General features: G+C 37.5%; 1 protein-coding gene across 2 annotated transcripts in view; it reads left to right on the top strand.

The window, feature by feature from the left end:
* PCCA (propionyl-CoA carboxylase subunit alpha) overlaps window positions 1–21,838 on the top strand; it is a 468,144-nt gene that overhangs the window by 167,328 nt on the left and 278,978 nt on the right. For both annotated transcript variants that reach the window (XM_037065798.1, XM_037065799.1), the window contains one exon: window positions 4,216–4,366. In XM_037065798.1, the coding sequence (XP_036921693.1) occupies window positions 4,216–4,366 (151 nt within the window). The remainder of the gene's footprint in view (window positions 1–4,215; window positions 4,367–21,838) is intronic.

Below are 21,838 nucleotides of genomic sequence, written 5' to 3'. Positions count from 1 at the left end.
ACCAAATCCTAGTCAAAGTCTCTCCTGCTTTCCAGGCCACTCAGCCAAAGGGAGCACGCCAAAGCTGCGTGGGCCTCTTCTACCAAAGCCGCACTCCACCAAAAGCGCGCGTCTTTCTTCTTTACCTGGCCACAGGGATCTCCATTCTGGCAAAGCTGTGTGGTTTTCCCTTTCACCTGGCCAAGAGGGGGGTTTGCACTCTGTTGAAACCGCGTGGCTCTCCCTCCTAATGGCTACAGGGGTCTACATCTTTCCAAAACAGGGTGGCTCTCCCCCTCACCCAGCCAAGAGGGGGTCTTCACTCTGCTAAAGCCACATGCCTCTCTCGCAGGCACTCTCTCAGAGAAGCAGCCCTAGTTCCAGCCTGGTTCGCAGCCACTCCTCCCTGGCCCAAAACTTGGCCACAGCTCTTTAACATATCTATGAAACCAGTTAAAGGTTATAGATATGTTAAATGACCATTCCAGAGGTTAGCTGCAAAACTGTTGCTATGCAAAACAGCTCTCAATGGCCCTGCTCCATTCGTCCCTTCCCCCAACTGACACCTTGGGGGGGGCGGTGAGGACATCTTAATATTTCCTCCAATATTCCTGTACACTTTGAGTTCTGGACACCATTCCAAATCTTTTCTGGGCCCCCCCTTTGGCTGCACCCTGTATCACCCTTCCCTCTCTCTCTCTTTCTGACACACACACACACACACACACACACACAAACAATATGTTTTTCAAATGTACATCCGATCTATTTAGAGAAAAAAAGGAAAATTTAAAGCAGTAGGAATCAAATTAAAAAAACTTAGAACTGATCATTAATAGTGAGTTGGTATGTATTTTGTACTGTGAAATATTAACATAATTTGTGGGGGTGACTTTCCTCACAAGTCCCCCTGAGTGCCATGGATGAGAGTAAATATGACTGAGACATGATGTGATCTGCTTGGGGAGGAGAAGTGAGCAGTGGCCAGTTTCTCCTAGGAGAAAAAGGCCTTGAGCACCCTCCCCCAGGGCCTTTTATTGGGTTGTAATACACAGGAATACAGGGTGGCAAGGATCAAACAGTAGATAACATTTCAAAGAAATCTGAAGGCTTCAGGGTCTGTCAGGAACAGAGTTTTAGGGTTTCCTGCTCGAACCCTTAACATATGAATGAAAGCACTCTTAGCAGAGCAGATTTCACAGGTTTATCAGAAAGTCTTTGTGATGCCAGATTTTTTCCCCAGGACACACTCTAGCAAGGCAAGGAGCTGTACCTCTCTCCAACAGGTATTCAGGCTTAAGGGGATTAGAGCCAGGAAGCACTTCTCCCAGAGAACATGGGGACTCGGGCTGTGTCAAAGCTGGGGGTGAGAGTCCATTGCTCCCTCTTTGTTGCAGTGCTGCCTTCCCAGTCCTTCCATGAAGGCCTCCCACGTGATCTAGTCTGTCTTAGTTTGTCTCCCGCTGTGGCTGTGAGGGGGGTCTTACCTGTCATTGACTTCCAACCAATCTTTGGGGGCAGGGAGAGGAAACTGAGGCAGCATTTGCTACCAGAGACAAGCTTTGTCTCCTGTGGCTGGCATTCCAAAGGTTGTCCCTCGCCCTTAGCCACAAGGGGTCAAGAAACAATTCCTAGAACCAGGCATAGTGGTCTACAACAATAATTGGAATATGTAGTTCTTAGTACCTACAGTGAGATTTTAGCACTGTGCTTTAAGTGTAGTGATGAGGTTTTTTTATAGCTCTGTGTGTCACTAGCAGAGTTTATGATAAAGGAAAAGATAAGACCGGACAGGACAAAAATAGTTTTACTCAGCTGTACTTGAGATTCTTCAAATGCTGTCATATTCATCTTTATTTGGGTTTCTTTCTTTCAGTTGCATTAATTTTATCAGCCAGTTATTGTTGAAATGTCATCTATGCCCATATCTTTTAGGTTAATGAAGATTTGTTGTTTCTAATAGGCAAATAACTTTCATAAAGTCTGAATCCAAAAATTGATCCTAACATCACCAAAAGGGAAAATGGTGGAAGTATACTTCACACTTGTGAACTATTGTTGCCTCAGCCCCATGAATTCAATCTGCTTCTATTAAAGACTCTACATTTAACCAGCAATTTTTAAGAAATAGGAATATAATACAAATGTTAAAAGACACTGTGGGGTTGCATGTAGTTGAAACCAATGTGGAGAATAAGACAGGAAAATGACCAGTTCTTGGTTTAAAAGAAAAAAGGAAAGAGGGCATTACAAGTTAAGACAATCTTAAAGATTTAAAAACCAGTCAAATGTAGTCACTGGGCATTAATTGGATCCTGGTTCCAAAAGTAAGTTGTAAAAGATATTGATGAGATAATCAGGGAAATTTGAATATTGAGTAGATATTAAATGCTATTAATGAGTTTTAATTTTTGAAGTATGATTTTGTTCCGGAAAAGTACTTGTAGAAATAGTTATGGAAGCTTTTATGGGTGAGATAACATTTAATTTGGGATTTGCTAAAAATAAATTGTTTGGCCTGATAGAAAAGTGGACATGCATCATAGATAAAACAAGAGTGGTTATTATTATATGTGAAAAACAGGTACATGCAAATAAATGATACTGTTCCATAATAAAAACTTTATAAAATATCATCTTTTTAAAATGGATTTTATTTATTTATTTTTAGAGAGAGGGGAAAAAAGAGGAGGGAGAAAGAGAAGGAGAGAAATATTCATGTGCAATCAGTTGCCTCTCAACATGCCCCCAACTGGGGACCTGGCCCACAACCCAGGCAGTGCTTGAACCCGGAATTGACCTTTTGGGATATGGGATGATGCCCAACTCACTGAGCCACACCAGTCAGGGCAAAAATGTCATCTTAATTTTACTCATTTGAGAACAGTTTAACCATTTTTTAAAATTATATTTATAGGGTGACATTGGTTAATACAATTATATATGATTCACATACCTAATTCTATATATGTAATCTCTATATTGTAGTGTGTGTTCACCATTCCAAGTGAAGTTGAGACCATTTTAATCACTAAGTAGTCAATGTTTTGTATCTCAGAACCTTGCATTAGAAACAAGATCTGTGAAAATGCAGAAATTATTTGATAATATCTTTTTCAGGGTTGATTGAAAACTTTCAGCTTTATTTTCCTGCTGGAATGTGATTTTGATATTGCAAAACAAAAGTTTTGAGGATTTCTTAGATGTACAGTCAAATTTTGTTATTTGAAGTAGTTAAGTTCCATAAAGTCACTATAATCACCGAATCAGTGAATACTGAAGCATTGCTTCTAGGGGAAATATAGGGTTAGGTTCCTTCAAGCTTCTAGTTAGAACATTTATACCAACTAATTAATACATAACCTTGTTTTGTATGTGCTTCTGTTGAAAGACACCTTGTTTAGTATATATTGTTGAGTCATTAACATTGAACTTATAGTCCTGGTCCCCAGCTCTATAATGCTTTCCTGAAGGAAGCTCATTTACCACACATGTTTTCTCCATAAGGCACCTCACAGCATCACAGCCTTCTTGGGCTTAGGAGGAACACCAGATTGTACTTCCATACAACACTCAAGGGCCATTTTAAGAAGCAAATTCATCCCCCCACCCCCACCCCAGAGCCTCCCACAAAAATGAGAATGTGGCACTAAGCGAACTGTGAAAAGGACAGTTATTTATACTATGAGAGCTGAAACAAGAAAGCAGAGTGTTGCCTTATTTGATCTCAGCTGGGAATACTCATGTGGGGGGGGGGCTCACATTTTTTTGCTTCTCTGAGCTTGTACGTGAATGACCACAGAAGTGCTGTGAGTATTAATTTTGAGATTACAAATAAATTTTAGCAAATTTGTACATATAAAGACATGAATAACAAGGATCAATTGTCTAAGTTAGATTCTAAGAATTTATTTTTCTCAATTTTAGCTTGAAGTGATTCTGAATATGTATTTTAAATTTTACTTATTGAAAACTACTGAGTGACAGTAGTTGTATATTTTATAAGTTGCAATATAATGTGGAACGTTCAAATATTTTATGAAAATCTGAAGTTGATTTATTCAAATGTGTGTAATAACACAATAAGTACATATTACATGTAAAACATATAATATGAAATTTTAAATTGATATAAATGATCATATCTGAATAAACTTCAAGAACATTTTTTATATAATGCATACAAAAGATAATTAGATATTTGTTGAAAATGCACTACTCTTTCTGTACTTGTAGCATTTTTCTGGATTCTGTGACTCGAAGTGCAATGGGAGAACAAGCTGTAGCTCTTGCCAAAGCAGTAAAGTATTCTTCTGCTGGAACTGTAGAATTCCTTGTGGACTCAAAGAAAAATTTTTATTTCTTGGAAATGAATACGAGACTCCAGGTAACAAAACCTCAGTTTTTTATTTCTCTCCATGCCTCTGTACTTAACTCTTCCTCACTTACTCCTCTTTGTATTTTATAAAAGTCAAACATCATCTTCAGAAAGTGTTAAATAAAGACTTAGCTTTTATGATTTGATAAGACATATGTTAGGAATGATAGATAAGTGTCAAGTTAATTGGATGGTCAAGATCTAGCCCTTCATTTTTATTATGTTAATACTTAATATGGGAAATTCTACTTTGCTTTTTTCTTGAACTTCTCTTGATGAACCCTATTTGTTAGGGTTCCTGTGCTCTTAAGAGGGACTATTCTAGATATTATAAATAGAAAGAGATTAATCTTTGGAAGGGATTATGGAAGGAAGGGTACATAGAATGAGCTTCCAGTAATGACTAGCAGAACGATACCACCAACCTGGCTTTCAGAGCAGCCATTCCTACCAGTTACAAAGTTGACAATCAAGTGGCTGCCCTTGTAACTGTTGACTTTAAGGACATACTTCCTTAGTTCCCATAAAGTTCTCAGGAAGGCTTTGGTGCTTTAACTAACTGGTGGATTAGTTTTCTTCCCACTTCTGTTTTTCTTTTATTTAAATACACATAGAGAAAGGTACACAGAACACAAACATATAGTTGAACATGTTATTTTAAAACAGAAATCTGAAGGATCCAAGGTGCTAGAGGAGTAAGTGGAAGCTGCACTAACCTCCTCCCAGGACCAATCTGGGATTGCAAATAAATTGTAGAGAAATCATTCAGAATAACCAACTGAACACTAGCTGGAGAGAAGCCTTGCAACCAAGGACAGACAGAAGAAACCACTTCACCAAAATGAGACTGGAAGGGAACATGGAGGGGCCACATGAGGTCTTGCTGGGCTCCCATTAGCAGCAGCTGAAGTTCCAGAGTGATATTTCAGCAGTCAGGGGGTTCCATCTAAGAAGTGTGGGATCTAAACTCCAAGCTGGGCTCCCCAAGCCTACAGAGCCTGAAAGAAACCCAGATAATATCCAGCTATGAGAAGCAGCAGGGTTTCTGTCTGCCAGGGAGAGGCCACTGGAGACACAGAGAGCTTCTTAAAGGGCCAACACACAAAATTTTATTTGTAGCCACTTACCCTGGGCTCCAGCAGAGGGAGTGCAGAATGGACTAGAGGTGCTTAAGGAGAGTTGGGGGCTGGTGGCTTTGGGGAGAGAATTGAAGTATTAGCTACCACAGTCCCTGTGCTCAATCATTCCCCATACTGCAGAAGCCATATTTCTTAGGCAAAGCAAACCTCTCCACATATCAGCTAAGGTGAAGAAAGAGCCCCATCCTCAGGAATTACTCTGCCTAAACCTGTAGTGCTTAAGGTGAGCTGTTGACTACAGCTTGATTAGATTTAACAACTGATTAGTTTAATAACTAAGGTAGAAAATACAAAGAAGCAGCCAAAATGGGAAGACAAAGAACTCCAAATGAAAGGACAAGAGCATTTCCCAGAAGAAAAATTAGATGAAATGAAGGAAGGCAATTTGTCAGATGTAGAGTTTTGAGTAGTGATTATAAGGATACCCAACAGCAAGACATAGAAACTATAAAAAAGGACCAGTCAGAAATAAAGAATACAATATCTGAAATAAGTAATACACTGGAAGGAATAAAGGGTAGGTTAAATGAAGCAGAGGAATGAATCACTGTTTTGGAAGACAAGGTAGAAAAAAACATCAAAGCAAAGCAGCAAAAAGAAAAAAAATTTAAAAATGAGGAGAGCTTAAGAAATATTTTGGACAACATGAAGTATAACAACATCTGCATCATGGGGATAACAGATGGAGAAGAAAGCAAGCAAGGAGTCAATAAACTATTTGAAGAAATAATAATCTAAAACTTTCCTAATTTGGTGAAGAAAAAAGACACGCAAGTCCAGGAAGCTCATAGTGTCCCAAACATTTTGGACCCAAAGAGGCCTACACTCAGGCAGGCACATCATAATTAAAATGACACAGTTTAAAGACAAGGAGAGAATCCTAAAAGCTACAAGAAAAAAAGCAGGTAGTTACCTACAAAGGGAGTACCAATTAGACTAACATCTGATTACTCAACAGAAACATTTCAAGCCAGAAGAGAGTGGCATGAAATATTCAAGTGATGAAAAGCAAGTACCTGCAACCAAGGCTACCTTACCCAGCAAGGCTATTATTTAAAATTGAAAGAGAAATTAGGAGATTCCCAGACAAGAAAAAGCAAGAGTTTAACACCAAGCTAGTACGGCAATGAATGTTAAAGGGCTTGCTGGAAGAAGAAGGAGGAGGAGTGGGGAGGGGGAGGGGGGAAAAGGAAAAAAAAACAGAGAACAGTCTAACAACAAAATGGCACTATGTACATGTCTATCAATAACCACCTTAAATGTAAATGGCTTAAATGCTCCAACTAAAAGACACACGGGAGCTGACTGGATAAAAAAAACAAGACTCATATATATGCTGCCTCCAAGAGACCCATCTCAGGTTGAAAGATTCACACAGACTAAAAATAAAGGGATGGAAAAAGGTATTTCATGCAAATGGAAAAGGAAAAAAAAAAGCTGGGATAGCAGGACTTATATCCAACAAAATAGACTTTAAGGCCAAAGCTATAGTAAGAGACAAAGAAGGATACTACATAATGATAAAGGAAATAATCTCACAAGAGGATATAACCCTATAAACATTTATGCTCCAACATAGGAGCATCTAAATATGTAAATCAAATCTTGATGGATATAAAGGGAAAGAGATCGACAGAAATACAGTCATAGTTGGTGATTTTAATACCCCATTGACTTAAACTGGTAGATCTTCCAGGCAGAAAATCAACAAGGAGACCGCAGCATTAAATGACACAGTAGATCAAATGGTTTTAATTAATATTTTCAGAGCATTTTATCCCAAAGGAGCAGAATATACATACTTTTCAAGTGCACATAGAATGTTTTCCAGCATAGACCACATGTTAGGACATAAAACAAGTCTCAAAAATTTAAGAAGATTGAAATCATATCAAGCATCTTCTCTGACTACAATGCTATGAAAGGAGAAATTAATCACAAGAAGAACACTGAAAAACACATGAAGACATGGAAGCTAAATAACATGTTATAAAACAATGAACAGGTGAACAACGAGATCAAGGAAGAAAAAAGATACCTTGAAACAAATGAAAATGAGATCATACAATCCACAATCTGTGGGACACAGGGAAAACAATCCTAAAGAGGGAAATTCATAGCATTACAGGCCTGTCTCAAAAAATGAGAAAAAGCTCAAATAAACAATCAGAGTTCACACTTAAAGGAACTTGAAAAAGAACAATGAACAAAGCCCATAGTGAGTAGAAGGAAGGAAATAATAAAGATCAAAGCAGATGTAAAGGAAATCGAGTCTAAAATGATGATATAAAAGATCAATGAATCCAACTGCTGCTTCTATGACAAGATAAACAAGATGGGCACACCTTTAACCAGTCTCATCAAGAAAAAAAGAGAAAGGGCCCAAATAAATAAAATCAGAAATGAAAGAGTAGAAAATAACTTGGCTATTTCATTTTTTAACTTTAAATCAGTGGTATCATGTATTACATAATTTTTTGTACCCAGTTTTTTTCTCAATATTGTGCTTAGGAGAGTCAATCCTGTTGTTTTATGTATCTCCCAAATGATACTCCTTTGAAGAAAATGCCACTATGTTATCTATTTTATTTTTGTAGATACTTAGTTTGTTTCCAGTTTTATGTGATTTGTACTTGTTTGCTGGGGCTCTAATAACAAAGTGTATCACAAACTGGGTGGCTTAAACAACACAAATTTATTCTCTTAACTTTTTAGGAAGCCAAACATCTGAAATCAAGGAGTTGGCAGCCTTGGCTTCTTCATGGGGGCTCTCAGGAAGAATCTGTGCTTTGGTTCTCTCCTAGCTTTTCGTAGCTGCCAACAGTCTTTGGCATTCCTTTCCTGGGAAGCGTAACTTGAATTTCTGACTCAATCATAACATGGCATTCTTCCTTGTGTTTCTGTGGCCCCCCCCACTCTAATTTTTAAAATAAGGACACTAGTCATTGTATTTAGGGCCCACTTTAATCTAGTATTACCTCCTCTTTTTCTTTGTATGCTATATTTAACAATAAAAACATTTTAAGATAATTTTATATGGTCTATAGCAGCAAGTTCCATTTTTAAAAAAAATCTCATGGCATATAACACCACTGCTAAAATTTTGTGGTACACCAAAGATTTTTTTTGCCAATGTGACCAAAAAGATAGGTATATTTTTGATTGATTTAAAAAATGGTAATTACACACCCATTTTGCTCCAAGTGACTTTAAAAAAAATTAGGTGCCTGTACTTGTATATAAGGATTTCTGGTACCAATCAGATGCAACCTTATTGTACAATTTTACCAATAAGATGTAACTCTATAGGACCTATATATTTATGATTCAAGACAGGGCATTCATATCAGATGGCTATTGTGTTGGCTGTTGTCATTTTTTCAAAAAAAATTTCATACTCAAGGGGAAAATATGTCAGTACCCCTGACTAAATACTCAGGTATTACATGTTTTAAGAATTCTTGCAGCACACCTGTTGAAATTCGCTGGTCTATAGTGACAGAAAATAGATTATTAGTTGCCTAAGACTGAGGGTTGGGGGCTGATCGCTAAGGGGTGTAGGACAGTAGAAAGAGTAGTAAGTGGTACATGTGCCTAGAAATGGAGTCAGTTCCTTTTCACTTAAGCCTTTATTTTTAGTGGGAATGGAGTTGAGTTGTCCCCTGCAGGAGTTGCACAGGGATTGAGTCTTTTGTATTGCTGTGCTTATCTTTTATGCACCTGGGTTGTGGATGATTTTTCTCCATTTCTATTTCACCCTTAGCTTTAGGATTTTCCTCTGCTCCTCTGTTTCAGAAGGTATGTCTTATGCTGTAGCCTCTTTCCCTGAAGTGGACTCCTTTTATTTGTTACTACCTACAGGAAGGGTTCTGTTTGAATTTAATTTTATTTTTAAATTACTTAGTTTATCATACCATCTAATTTTTGAAGGATGTTCTATTATTGATTAAACTAATTTATTTTTTAAATTAAATTTATTGGGGTGACATTGGTGAATAAAATTATATTGGTTTCAGGTATACAATTCTAAAACACATGATCTGTATATAGTATTGAGTGTTCACCACCCCAAGTCAAGTCTCCTTCCATCACCATTTATTCCCCCTTTACTCTCTTCTACCTCCCCACCCCCATTTTTCCCTTTGGTAATCACCATGTTCACCATATTGTTGTCTGTGTCTAATAGGTTTTTTTTCCCTTTACCTTTTTCACTCAGTCCCTCAACCCCTCGCTCCCTTCTGACAGCTGTCAGTCTGTGCTCTGTATCTGTGAGTCTGTTTTTATTTTGTTAGTTTATTTTGTTTATTACACTCCACATATAAGTAAAATCATATAGTACTTGTCTTTCTCTGACTGACATATTTCACTTAGCATAATACTCTCTGGGTCCATCCATGCTGTTGCAAAGATTAAAATTACCTTTTTTTTATGACTGTGTGTTAATCCATTGTGTAAATGTACCATAGCTTTTTTATCTACTCAGCTACTGATGGGCATGTGGGCTGCTTCCAAATCTTGGCTGTTGTAAATAATGCTGCAGTGAACACAGGGATGCATATATTCTTTTCTTTTTTTTTCTTCAAGATTTAAAAAAAATTTATTTATTTATCCTTAGAGGGGAAGGGAAGGAGAGAAGGAGAGAAACATCAATGTAGGGCTGCCTCTCATAAGTACCCTGCTGGAAACTGGCCCACAACCCAGGCATGTGCCCTGAATGGGAATCGAACCGTGATCATGTGGTTTGCAGGCCCGCATTCAATCCACTGAGCTACACCAGCCAGGGCCATATATTCTTTTCGATTAGTGTTTTGGGTTTCTTTGGATATATTGGTGGGTCATAAGGCAGTTTCTTTTTAATTTTTTGAGGTAACTCCATACTGCTTTCCAGAGTGGCTGCACTGATCTGCATTCTCACCAGGAGTACATAAGGGTGGATTCCCTTTTCTCCACATCCTTGCCAAAACTTGTTTGTTGATTTAATGATGATAGCCATTCTGACAAGTAGGAGATGATGTCTCATTGTGGTTTTAATTTGCATTTCTCTGATGATTAGTGACATAGATATCTTTTCATATGTCTAGTGGCCATCTGTCCTCTTTTACAAAGTGCTATGCAGGTCCTTGGCCCATTTTTTTAGTTGGATTTTTTTCTTTCAGTGCTTAGTTTTAGAAATTCTTTATAAATTTTGGATATTTACCTCTTATCGGATGTTTTATTGGCAAATATGTTCAGGGATATTTTCTGTTGTTCTCTTTTGGCCTTCATCTTAACTCAGTACTTGTATCCTTGGACCTTGAAGACAGGTTTTTCTTAAGGGTCCTGCTCCTCCCCTGGTGGTGGGAAACCTAATGGTTTGGGCCCAAAGAAGTTTTCAGCCTCTCCCCAAGGGTTATATTCTTGCATGTAATATGTTATTTCATCCTTTTACTCTCTACCTATCTGCATTCAGACATTTAACATGTATCTCTGTCAGCAGGGGATACTTTTTTTAACTAAGTTTGGTAATTGTTGTCTTATACCTAGACCACTTTCTCCATAGAAAGTTAATGTAAATTGTGATATATTGGGGTTTAAATTTATAGTCTTTTAAAATGCCATTTGTTCCAACTCTGTAGTCTTTCTTTTTTCTTTTGATTTTTATTTGCTTTTGCAATATTTATCATTTAATTTTGTACTTGTATTAGTTTGGGAGTTATACAGGGTGAAGTAAAAGTAGGTTTACAGTTATTCATATGGAAAATAATATAATAATAAATAATAATACAAGAATAAATTCTGTATTTTATCTACTCACAACTGTAAACTGACTTTTTCCCCATGCTGTATATACGTCTAACATTTTGGCAGAATCTATACATATATAACAGCATACACCCTTATTTTATCAAAGTTAAGTATTACTCACCTTTTCACTTGCCACAACAGACTGTATAAGGACCTTTGAACATTTTAATTCTTTTTACTCTCTCCTGATTCAATGTGCAGTTATTCTTCACAGGGCATTCTCCTATTAATTTAAATATCATTCATTCAGTTCTACTCACTTATTTAACCATTTTTTCTCCTTATTTACTTTTGGAAAGAATTTTTAGGTATTTTGTAACAAAAATACTCTGTTTTTTTTCCTTTACCCTCTATTACCACCATACTCACACTTCTTTCTTTTTCTTTTTTTCTTTTTTGTTGTTTCTAGAGAGAGGGAAGGGAGGGAGAAGGATAGAGAAACATGGATGTGAGAAAGAAACATGGATCAGTTGCCTCCAGCACGTGCCTCAACTGGGGGCTGAACCTAACTCAGGCATGTGCCCTGACCAGCAATTGAACCCATGAAGCCCAAGCAACTGAGCCATACCAGCCAGAACATACACTCAACACTGCTGACCATCAAATGTCAGCATTTGATGAGTGTTTTTCCGGACTGACCTATTCTCTGCTATTAGCTGAGTGTCCTGCCATTCAATTCAGTTGAATTGAGTCTACTTTAAGTTAGCTTCAGATCCCACAAGTTAAGGGCTCACAAGACTGAAGATGCCAGCCACAAGTTCCAGGTCGTCACCTGAAATTCTGACTAGCTATAAATCAGGGTTCCCATGACCCCCCCTCAGGTTTGATTAATTGCCAGAACAACTTACAGAACTTAAGGAATATTTATTTACATTTACTGCCTTATTATATAATAAAGGATATGATAAAGGATACAGATGAACAGCCAGGTAAAGAGATATATGGAATAAGGTATGAAAGAGTCCCAAGTCACAGGATCTTTGTCCTCGTTGAATTAGTATGTGCCACCCTCCTGGAATGTGGATGTGTTTGTCAACCCAGAAGCTCTCTGAATCTTATACTTTAGGAATTTTTTTATTGAGGTTTCAGCACATAGACATCATTGATTATTAGCTCATTTTCCAACCCTGCTCCTTTCTATGGGGGATGGACATTGGATGGAAAATTTCAAGCTTTTTATCTTGGTTCTGTGATTTTAAATACTGACCTCCATCTAGGAGCCCACCAAGAATGATCTCATAGAACACAGAAGGAACTCTTCTCACTCAAGAAATTTCAAGGGTTTTAGAAGCTCTGTGTCAGGAACCAGGGTCAGAGACCAATATGTTTCTTATTTCACAGGTTTGCTTGTGGTAAACTCTTTGTTGACAGCCAGTGATTTCATATTTGTCTTTATTCATGAAAGCTGTTTTTACTCTGAGAATTCTTAGTTTGGTCAGTATGGTTTTTTATCAACTCTGAGGATATTATTCCTCTGTCTGGTTATTTCTGGGGAGACTTCAGTTCTCATTCTACCATCTGCTTATTTGGAGATAAATACTTTTTTTTATTTCAGTAGCATTTATGAATTTCTCTTTTTTGTGAGATTTTCTTCAGTTTTTCTTTGATAAATGTACATATGCATTTGGTATTCATTGAATTTCTTGAGTCTATGGCTATTTTTGTGTGTGTGTATATATTTTTATAAAAGTATATGTATATATACATATATACACTTTTATGTTTATGTTTGTGTGTATGTGTATATATGCACTTTTATAAAAGTGTATATATATAAGTTACATGCACTTTTATGTTAGACCTTGTTGGTATATGTATGTTAGATCTTCTTAGTATGCCTTTTGTTTCCTACCCTTCTTTGATGTTTTTCATCTTTTTAAAAATTTGTTTTCTGACCTATCTTCCTTACTGTTTCTGGAGCTGTATTTAATTAATTGATCACCCATTTAGTTCCTAATTGTTTTTTAAGATTTTATTTATTTATTTATCTTTAGAGGGGAAGGAGAGAGGGAGAGAAACTTCAATGTGCGGTTGCCTTTTGTGCGTCCCCTGCTGGGAGTTGGCCTGCAGGGAACTGGCCTGCAACCCAGGCATGTGCCCTGACTGGGAATTGAACCGTGATCCTCTGATTTGCAGGCCTGTGCTCAATCCACTGAGCTACACCAGCCAGGGCGTTCCTAATTTTATTTGTTTATGCTTTAGTTCTAGAATTTTTATTTTTTTTGTAAAGATTTTATTTTTTTATTTTCAGAGAGGGGAGGAGGGAGAAAGAAAGGGAGACAAATGTGTGGTTGCCTCTCACAAGCCCCCTGCTGGGGACCTGGCTCACAACCCAGGCACAACCCAGGCATGTGCGCTGACTGGGAATCAAACCTGCGACCCCTTGGTTCACAGGCCAGTGCTCAATCCACTGAGCCACACCAGCCAGGGCTTTATTTGGTTCTTTAAAAAATACAACTCAAAATTTACCTTTTTTCACTTCCTAACCAAATTTTTAAGTTTGACTTTTATTTCTTTGAACAGAATTAGCTTATTTGTTTTGTAGTATGTGCCTGATCATTTCAGTACCTGAAGCCTTTGTGGTATCTGTTGTCTATGTTGTTTCTTGGTTGTGATGTCTAGTTATTCGCATGCCTTCATATCTTTATACTGATTATTTTTAAATTGTTCTTATTAATAAATTAAATGTTATAAGGATAGATTCTTTTGTATAGAGATTTTTCAATTTTTCTGCCACATACATGTGAACAGTAGTAATTTGTGACTATAGTAATCTATTTGCGAAGTTCTTTGGACTCCTGAGGGCATACAAAGTGCAGCTGTAGTTCTAGAGTACGGTTTGTGTTACTGTAGTTCACTCATCTCAATGTTGCATTCCTTCATGGCCTCAACTTAAAGTGGAGATGATTTATCAATGTCTTCTCTTTTGGTGATCCCTGGTCTTTGTGGTTTGGTGGTACTTTTAATTTCTCAATGCTAATAGCTTAGAGTCTCAGTTCTGTTTTCCTGGATGTTAAATGCCTTTAGGTCAAAATGGTGTAGAGTGTTAGACTTATGTTTCTTATATTCTTAGCGTTTTGATATATTTTTTTTAAAAAGATGCTCCCTTCCCAATGGCTACCTAAGCCCAAGTAATTGTGAGCACAGGCCCCAAGAGGATGGATTTAGAGTTACATTATGCCTGTGGATTAGATAAATGTATGCTCCCAAGTCTGAACAGCCACCCCCCCAAAGACCAACAATAAACAAAACAACAAACACCAGTAACTGGATGTTGGAATACTGTTTGAGAAAACTCCTAAACTCACACCCCTTCTTGCCACTGGGAAACTTCGAGAATGATGGCCTGTGGGTCACTGATTCCTTACTCTTCTCTTCCAAATATCATGCACATGAATTTGATTGACACATTCAAAATCTCATCCAGTTGTCGAGAATCTCAGCTGCAAGGGAGTCTGGAAGTAGGGTTTTTAACCTGTTCTCTTCTATAGTATAGGGGAGTACCCTAGAAGGAGTTTGGTGTGAAGGTTGAGTACCACTCCACCATTTTCATATGAATATAGCTCAAATGCTTTAATTGATAAGTTATGTGTAAAAAATTAAAAACATTACCCTATTGTAACTATAAAGTATAACTATCAAATAATGGAACTAATTATTTTATTTACTATAAAAGAAATGATCTAGTTGCATTTTGAGAGTATTATCATAAATATTTATAGTTTGTATAGGCATTAACTCAATAGTGGTTGCTCAAAACTTATGATACTTCCTTTTTGGAATTACTTCTTTAACCTGTACTCTATTGTTGTGAATGTCATTAGAAGTGACAGAATTTTGCCTTTTTGAGTTGCTTTGGATTAAAAGTATGTCTTTATAACTAAATTATCTGATTAGATAATTAGCTGGGGAATCATGTCTTTTATTAAAATGGGGACTTCATTATGTCATAATGACAATAATAGCATGCAATATGATTCTGAAGGCAATTTGTATTTTATTCCAGACACAAGAGATACTAAATTGTTTACTTTGAATACTGTATCAGAATTTATGGAATTTTAGGGCACTTTTGTTTCTATGTTCTTGTGGCTTTTGCTTTTTTGTTTCTGGCTCATTTATATCAGCCTGTAAGTTCTTTCAAGTTTGTCCAATGGTTCTTTTGACATAAGGCTGCCAAAAAGTTGATATTTATGTCAAATAATTATATGTATTCAGTCAATATTAGTTATGAATTTATGTTTACATTTTGTATCTTGGATGGCTTGCTAGGAAATTGTTATATATCCTCAAAAAAGATTAAAAATAAATTTCAGGAAAAATTAAGTTGATTAAGAACTACATTATACGAGATCTGCCAGTAGTGCAGTCTTTGATGTTTATTTATTTTTTAAAATATATTTTATTGATTATGCCATTACAGTTGTCCCATTCCCCCCTTCACTCCCTTCCACCCTGCACACCCCTCCCCCACCATTCCCCCCCTTTTGTTCATGTCCATGTGTCACAAGTACTTTAGATTCTGTATTTCCCGTAGTATTCCTGCCCTCCCCGTCTATTTTCTACCTACCATCTATGCTATTTTCTGTACCTTCTCCCCCCTTCTCCTCCTCCCTCTTCCCTGTTGCTAACCCTCCATGTGTTCTTCATTTCTATGGTTCCACTCCTGATCTAGCTGTCCTCTTAGTTTGCTTTTGTTCTAGGTGTGGTTGTTAATAACTGTGAGTTTGCTGTCCTTTCACTGTTCATACCTTTTATCTCCTTTTTCTTAGACAAGTCCCTTTAACATTTCATATAATAAGGGCTTGATGATGTTGAACTCCTTGAACTTGACCTTATCTGAGAAGCACTTTATCTGCCCTTCCATTCTAAATGAAAGCTTTGCTGGATAGAGCAATCTTAGCTGTAGGAGTTTGGATTTCATGACTTGGAATACTTCTTTCCAGCCCCTTCTTGCCTGTAAGGTCTCTTTTGAGAAATCAGCTGACAGTCTGATGGGAACTCTTTTGTAGGTGACTGACCCCTTATCTCTTGCTGCTTCTAGGATTCTCTCCTTCATTTTCATCTTGGCTAATGTAATTATGATGTGCCTTGGTGTGTTCCTTCTTGGGTCCAGCTTCTTTGGGACTCTCTGAGCTTCCTGGATATCCTGGAAGTCTATTTCCTTCGCCAGACTGGGGAAGTTCTCCTATATTATTTGTTCAAATAAGTTTTCCACTCGTGGCTGTTTCTTTTCCCCTTCTGGTACCCGTATAATTCGGATATTGGAATGTTTAAAGATGTCCTGGAGGTTCCTAAGCCTCTCCTCAATTTTTTGAATTCTTGTTTCTTCCTTCTTTTCTGTTTGATTGTTTCTTTCTTCCTTCTGGTCCACTCCCTTGATTTGAGTCCCAGTTTCCTTTCCATTGCTATTGGTTTCCTGTGTATTTCCCTTCATTTCAATTAGTTTAGCCTCCATATGTTTCTCTAATTTGTGACTAAAATCAACCAATTCTGTGAGCATCCTGATCACCAGTGTTTTGAACTGTGCCTCTGAAAGGTTGGCTATTTCTTGGTTGCTTAGAATTATAGGCTCTGGGGCTTTGAGCTGTTCTTGAGTCATAATGTTTGGTCTGTTTGTACCTGTTATGTATGAGGGGCGGAGCCTTAAGTGTTCACCAGGGCTGGGTGACCCAGTCGCTGGGTTGTGATGCTGTATGTGGGGGCGGGGTAAGAGAGGGGGAAAAAAGGCGCTTTGCTCTGCTCAGCTCTCTCTCAGATTTCTGTCCCCTCTGTGGCTTCCCACAAGCAAATTGGGCCCCTCTGGTGCTGGTTCCCAGGTGTGTGGGCTCGTGTACTCTTCAGGACCTTGTGGGTCTCTCCAAGGAACTCTCTGTGAGCCTGGGAGCCTCTCTCGGCCCCTCGACCCCAAGAAAACCTTTCCAGTTATTGCTTTCAGGCTCTAATTCCCATCGCTGGGGCCCTAGCCTGAGTGGTCTGTCTCACTGTTCACTCCTTTGCTTGGTTTATCTGTGTGCAAATGTGTGACCGCAGTCAGCCAGCTGCCCTGCACCCTCACTGGGTCTGTGTGTCGCCACCCGAGGCTTGGGATCCACCAACTGCCTCCGCCTCTGCCTCTGGGTGGGTGGGACCAAAGGATCTTTACAGCCGGACCCTGCTCCTGGCCCTCTTACCGGTCTGGCTGAATTGTTCGTTGTTGTTGGACTTCCATGCAGTTCAATTTTTACTGTTATGGCTGCGTTTCTGTTACGAAAACTTCGCTGTCTTTAAATTTAGTTGTGAGAGGGGGCACAGTGTTTCCACCTATGCCTCCATCTTGGCCGGAAGTCCCTTTCGGCCTTCCCTCGGCACTAAGTCTTATACACGCCACATGTAAAGCTGCTAGGGAAGGGCTGCACTACTCTGTGATATTTAATATCACACTTTGATACATTTATGTGTCCTAGTTAATGTTTATTTTTGTATTTTTAAAAATACTTTATTTATTTATTTTTTTAGAGAGAGGGGAAGGGAAGGAGAAGTAGTGGGAGAGAAATGTCAATGTGTGGTTGCCTCTCCTGTGATCCCCACTGGGAACCCAGCCTGCACCTAGGCATGTGCCCTGACTGGGAATCGAACCGGCGACCCCTTGCTTCACAGGCCTGTGCTCAATCCACTGAGCTATACCAGCCAGGGCTAATGTTTAATAATATTCCTTTTCTCTCTTGCATTTACTTCCAGGGACATTAATCCTGTCAGTTACCAGACAAAGTAATTTTTATGTTTTTAGAATGCATCTGTGTGCTGGAGAATATCTGGTGGTGGAGGCTATAACTGAATGGGGACCTGGGAAAATAATCTTAGTTTTAATAGTATTCAGAGAGCCATTCTTATATATTTCAAAGACTTCTTTCTGATATTGTTTAAACAATTGAAAATGTCTTTTAATAGGTCTTCTTCCAAATTTCTATACTCACGTTAAATTATAATGGTTAAGGCACATTTACTAAATTCTTTATCTTCTAGGATATACATTATCTTTAATTAGTGTTTCAGTTTGACTGGAGGACTATACTTTTCTTTGTTCTTTTATTTTTCCTTGAAATTTCCTGCTTGAACAAACTGTCACTTTTCTTAGATTCGGAACTTAATACTTTTTATTTTCCTGGTAACAGAAATTGGAGAAGCAAGTTTTGCTAGATTTCCTTAAGAACAAAACTATTATAGAACAGAAAGAGTCCATCTACCTGGGGCTAGCAGAGCCAGACACTAAACATGGAGAATTGCAGTGGTGTTTGTTAGCTATGTTATTGATTAATGGTGCCATCCAGAAGAACAGGAAGACTGTGCTCAGAAGCCTGAACTCCCCAAAGGCATATAGGTTATGGATTATATAGGGTAAAATCACAAGACAGTGTGGGTTAGGGGTTGGGGTCATGCTAGGAGCTGATTGGTTGGAGGTGAGGTAAGAATAATGAATGGTTTCTTCAGGTCTTAAGGACAACTCTGAAATCTGCTCATGTGAAAGTAGTCCTGGGGTCATTCCACTTCAGAACTCAGGAACTGAAACATAATTTAGGTCAAGATGTTATCTTTAATCTGCTGGACGTCCAGATCTTGTTACCATGAGTCAGGTTTGGGCTACTGTCTTCTGCGCCTTGGGGTTTGCCGATTATCCAAGGGAAAATATTGGTCCCTGGTTGGTGGGTGATGGTGGTGGCCAAGTTTGTAATATGATTTGTAGAGCTAGAATTGTAGAATTCAAAACTAATTTAAAAAGGACCTAAAGGACCAAAATCCTAAAGACCCTCCATTTCAAAATTTGAAATAACAAATAGAGTTTCTCCTTGAAGAGACGCAACAATGAGAAAGTCACCAGGTCTTGTGCATAAATACTTGGTTCAGTTGACTGCTTTTGTTCTCAGTCTGGTCAGAATTTGTGTATCAGAATAGACTATATGTTGTTAGTTTTTTAAGTCACTGGTCTTCTGTTGCTTAAAGATAAAATTAAAATATTTCATCATCACACGCCCCATTTCCCTGTGGTCTTAATCTCCCCTGGGAGTCTTCTTTCCTGCCAAAGACTTACGAGTTAGAAGAGACTCCTTTTCCTGAATATGCCAGTCAGTTTGACCTTAGTGTGTCTTTATCATGTTATTTTACTTGCTTGGAATTGCCTCTATTCACTTATTGTAGTAGGAGCTCACATATATATCCACCCACACATATTTTGCCTGTTTCCTTTTGTTCTGCATATGATGAATGGTTAGAAGGTGAAATACTCCACCCAAAATATGATTTTGCAATTTCGATGAACTAAATTATATGTAATAATTTTAATTTCTTATCTTATTGAATAATTTTAGTTTCATGAATATTCTGCATGAATAATTGCACAAATAATTTGTTTTTTATTTTACTGAACACTAATACTAAGAATTGGTAATACTTGACAAGAGAAAAAATTCAAGTGGTTCTAGAGTATACATCAGAAAAATAACTTTCTGTACCACATTTTTAATCCCTTTATTTGGTTTCTTTAACCATTTATTTGGTTTATTCTCTGACCCAGAAACCTTTGTTTCCTGGCAGGATTTTACCTGTTGTATCTTTTTGACTTTATATATTGTTATTTTCTTCCTATGCAGAAAACTTTTATTTTTATGTCTTGCAGATGAATTTTAAATCTCTTTTGTCGCTTTTTGTGTTGTGACACGCTTAGGGTTTTCCTACTGTATGATGAATGAAACATTTTTCTTTGGAAAAATTTTATTTATTTATTTATTTTTAGAGAGAGAGAAAAGGAGGGAGAAAGAGGGGGAGAGAAATATCAGTGTGCAGTGGCCTCTTGCATGCCCCCAACTGAGCACCTAGCTTGCAACCCAGGCATGTGCCCCAACTGGGAATCAAACTGGTGACCCATTGGTTCACAAGCTGACACTTAATCCACTGAGCCACACCAGCTGGGGCTGAAACATTTTTCTTCCATTTTTTCTTCTGGTACCTATTTCATCTTTTCTAGTGAAATTTTCACTTCATTTGGTATTTATTTTATTTTTAAAATGACTGCCTGATTGTCCACAACCATTATTGAATAATTATTCTTTTCTGTACTAATTACAGGTCATATTCATATGTACTGAATTCTCAGATTGTATGCAGATTTATTTACTTGCCTGTTTTCTTTTTTCCCTTATTTATTTATCTATCTATCTATCTGTTTATTTAATTGTTGTTCAAGTACAGTTTTCTACTCCCATCCCAGCCTACTCCCCAGGCCTCCCCACCTCCCTCCCGTTTCCACCCCACCACTGTTTTCTTTTTTTAATCATTCTGTTTATTCAGACACTAGACATCTTATCTATGTATTATAATACAGAATTGAAGAGGACTATTCCTTTCTCATCACTTTTATTTTCTCATGTGTTTTTAATTAGCTTATTTTATTTATATCAGAGGAAAATTTTAAAATTGCTGAAGTATAAGGTAAATATTTCTAATTTTCTACAAAGATATTTCTAAAGGATGTTCTTAATAAGAAAAATGATTCCGAAAACCATTTATAATTTTGTCATGATATTCATATCACAGTTTGAAAGGATATATACGATGAGGCAAAATTATGTTCACAGTTGTTGAGTATATGAGACAATTTATTCTTGTATTTACTTGTTAATTCTTGTATTATTTTCCATATAAGCAACTGCAAACCTACTTTTGCCATACTCTGTATTGTTTCCCTTTTGCAAAAATGAACAGATATTGACATATTTATATTTAAGCTTGCTGTTTTTCCTTCCTAAGTCTTCATTTTATTCTGTTTTTATTATTAGTTTTACATTATTATAATATTACTTCCTTTTCTGTAAGTGTAAGTCTCCCAGTGCTTTCATGGCTAAAAGCACAACACCAGAGCATCTAGTCAGTTCTTCATTTTGATTCACCTCATGGTTAGGTTTTTTTTTTAATCAAGGACTTATTTTTTAAAGGTATCCATGGGTACTGTATTCTTTGAATTCTTAGATGTGTAATAAAGTTATTCTTTAAAAAATATATATATATTTAGAGGGAGAAAAAGGCAGGGAAAGAGAGATAGGGAAAACACTGATGTGTGAGAGAAAAACATCAGTTGTTGCCTTCCTCCCGTGCTCTGACAGGGGATCAAATCTGCAACAAAAGTACAGGCCTGGACTAGGAAACAAATCCATGACCTTTCTGTGTATGGGATGATGCTCCAGCAAACTGAGTCACACAGGCCTGGGCTGGTAATGTTATTCTTAGATCTGAAGAACTTTCACCTGCCTATAAAATTATGAGGATTGAAATAGCTATATTGACGTGTTACTAGTTTTATTTTTTGACCCCAATATCAACTATTAAGTACCAATACTCACAGAAAAGAAGAAAAAAAGAAAGAAATGAAGGAGAAATGAGAATCAGTTGGAAGATAGAAGGCTCTTTGAAGTGATGCGTGTGGGGAATTTCAGCTTTGTTCAGGGAATAGCCATCGCTGCTTTAGGAGGAAAAGGAAAGAGAAAGCTCTTGCTTTTCCTCTGCCTTTGTTTAGGGATGATTATTG

The sequence above is a fragment of the Sturnira hondurensis genome, unplaced genomic scaffold, assembly GCF_014824575.4.
Source record: "Sturnira hondurensis isolate 20B ecotype Veracruz unplaced genomic scaffold, ASM1482457v3 Scaffold0016184, whole genome shotgun sequence".
Lineage (NCBI taxonomy): Eukaryota > Metazoa > Chordata > Mammalia > Chiroptera > Phyllostomidae > Sturnira > Sturnira hondurensis.
This window is presented reverse-complemented; position numbering and strand designations above follow the sequence as displayed.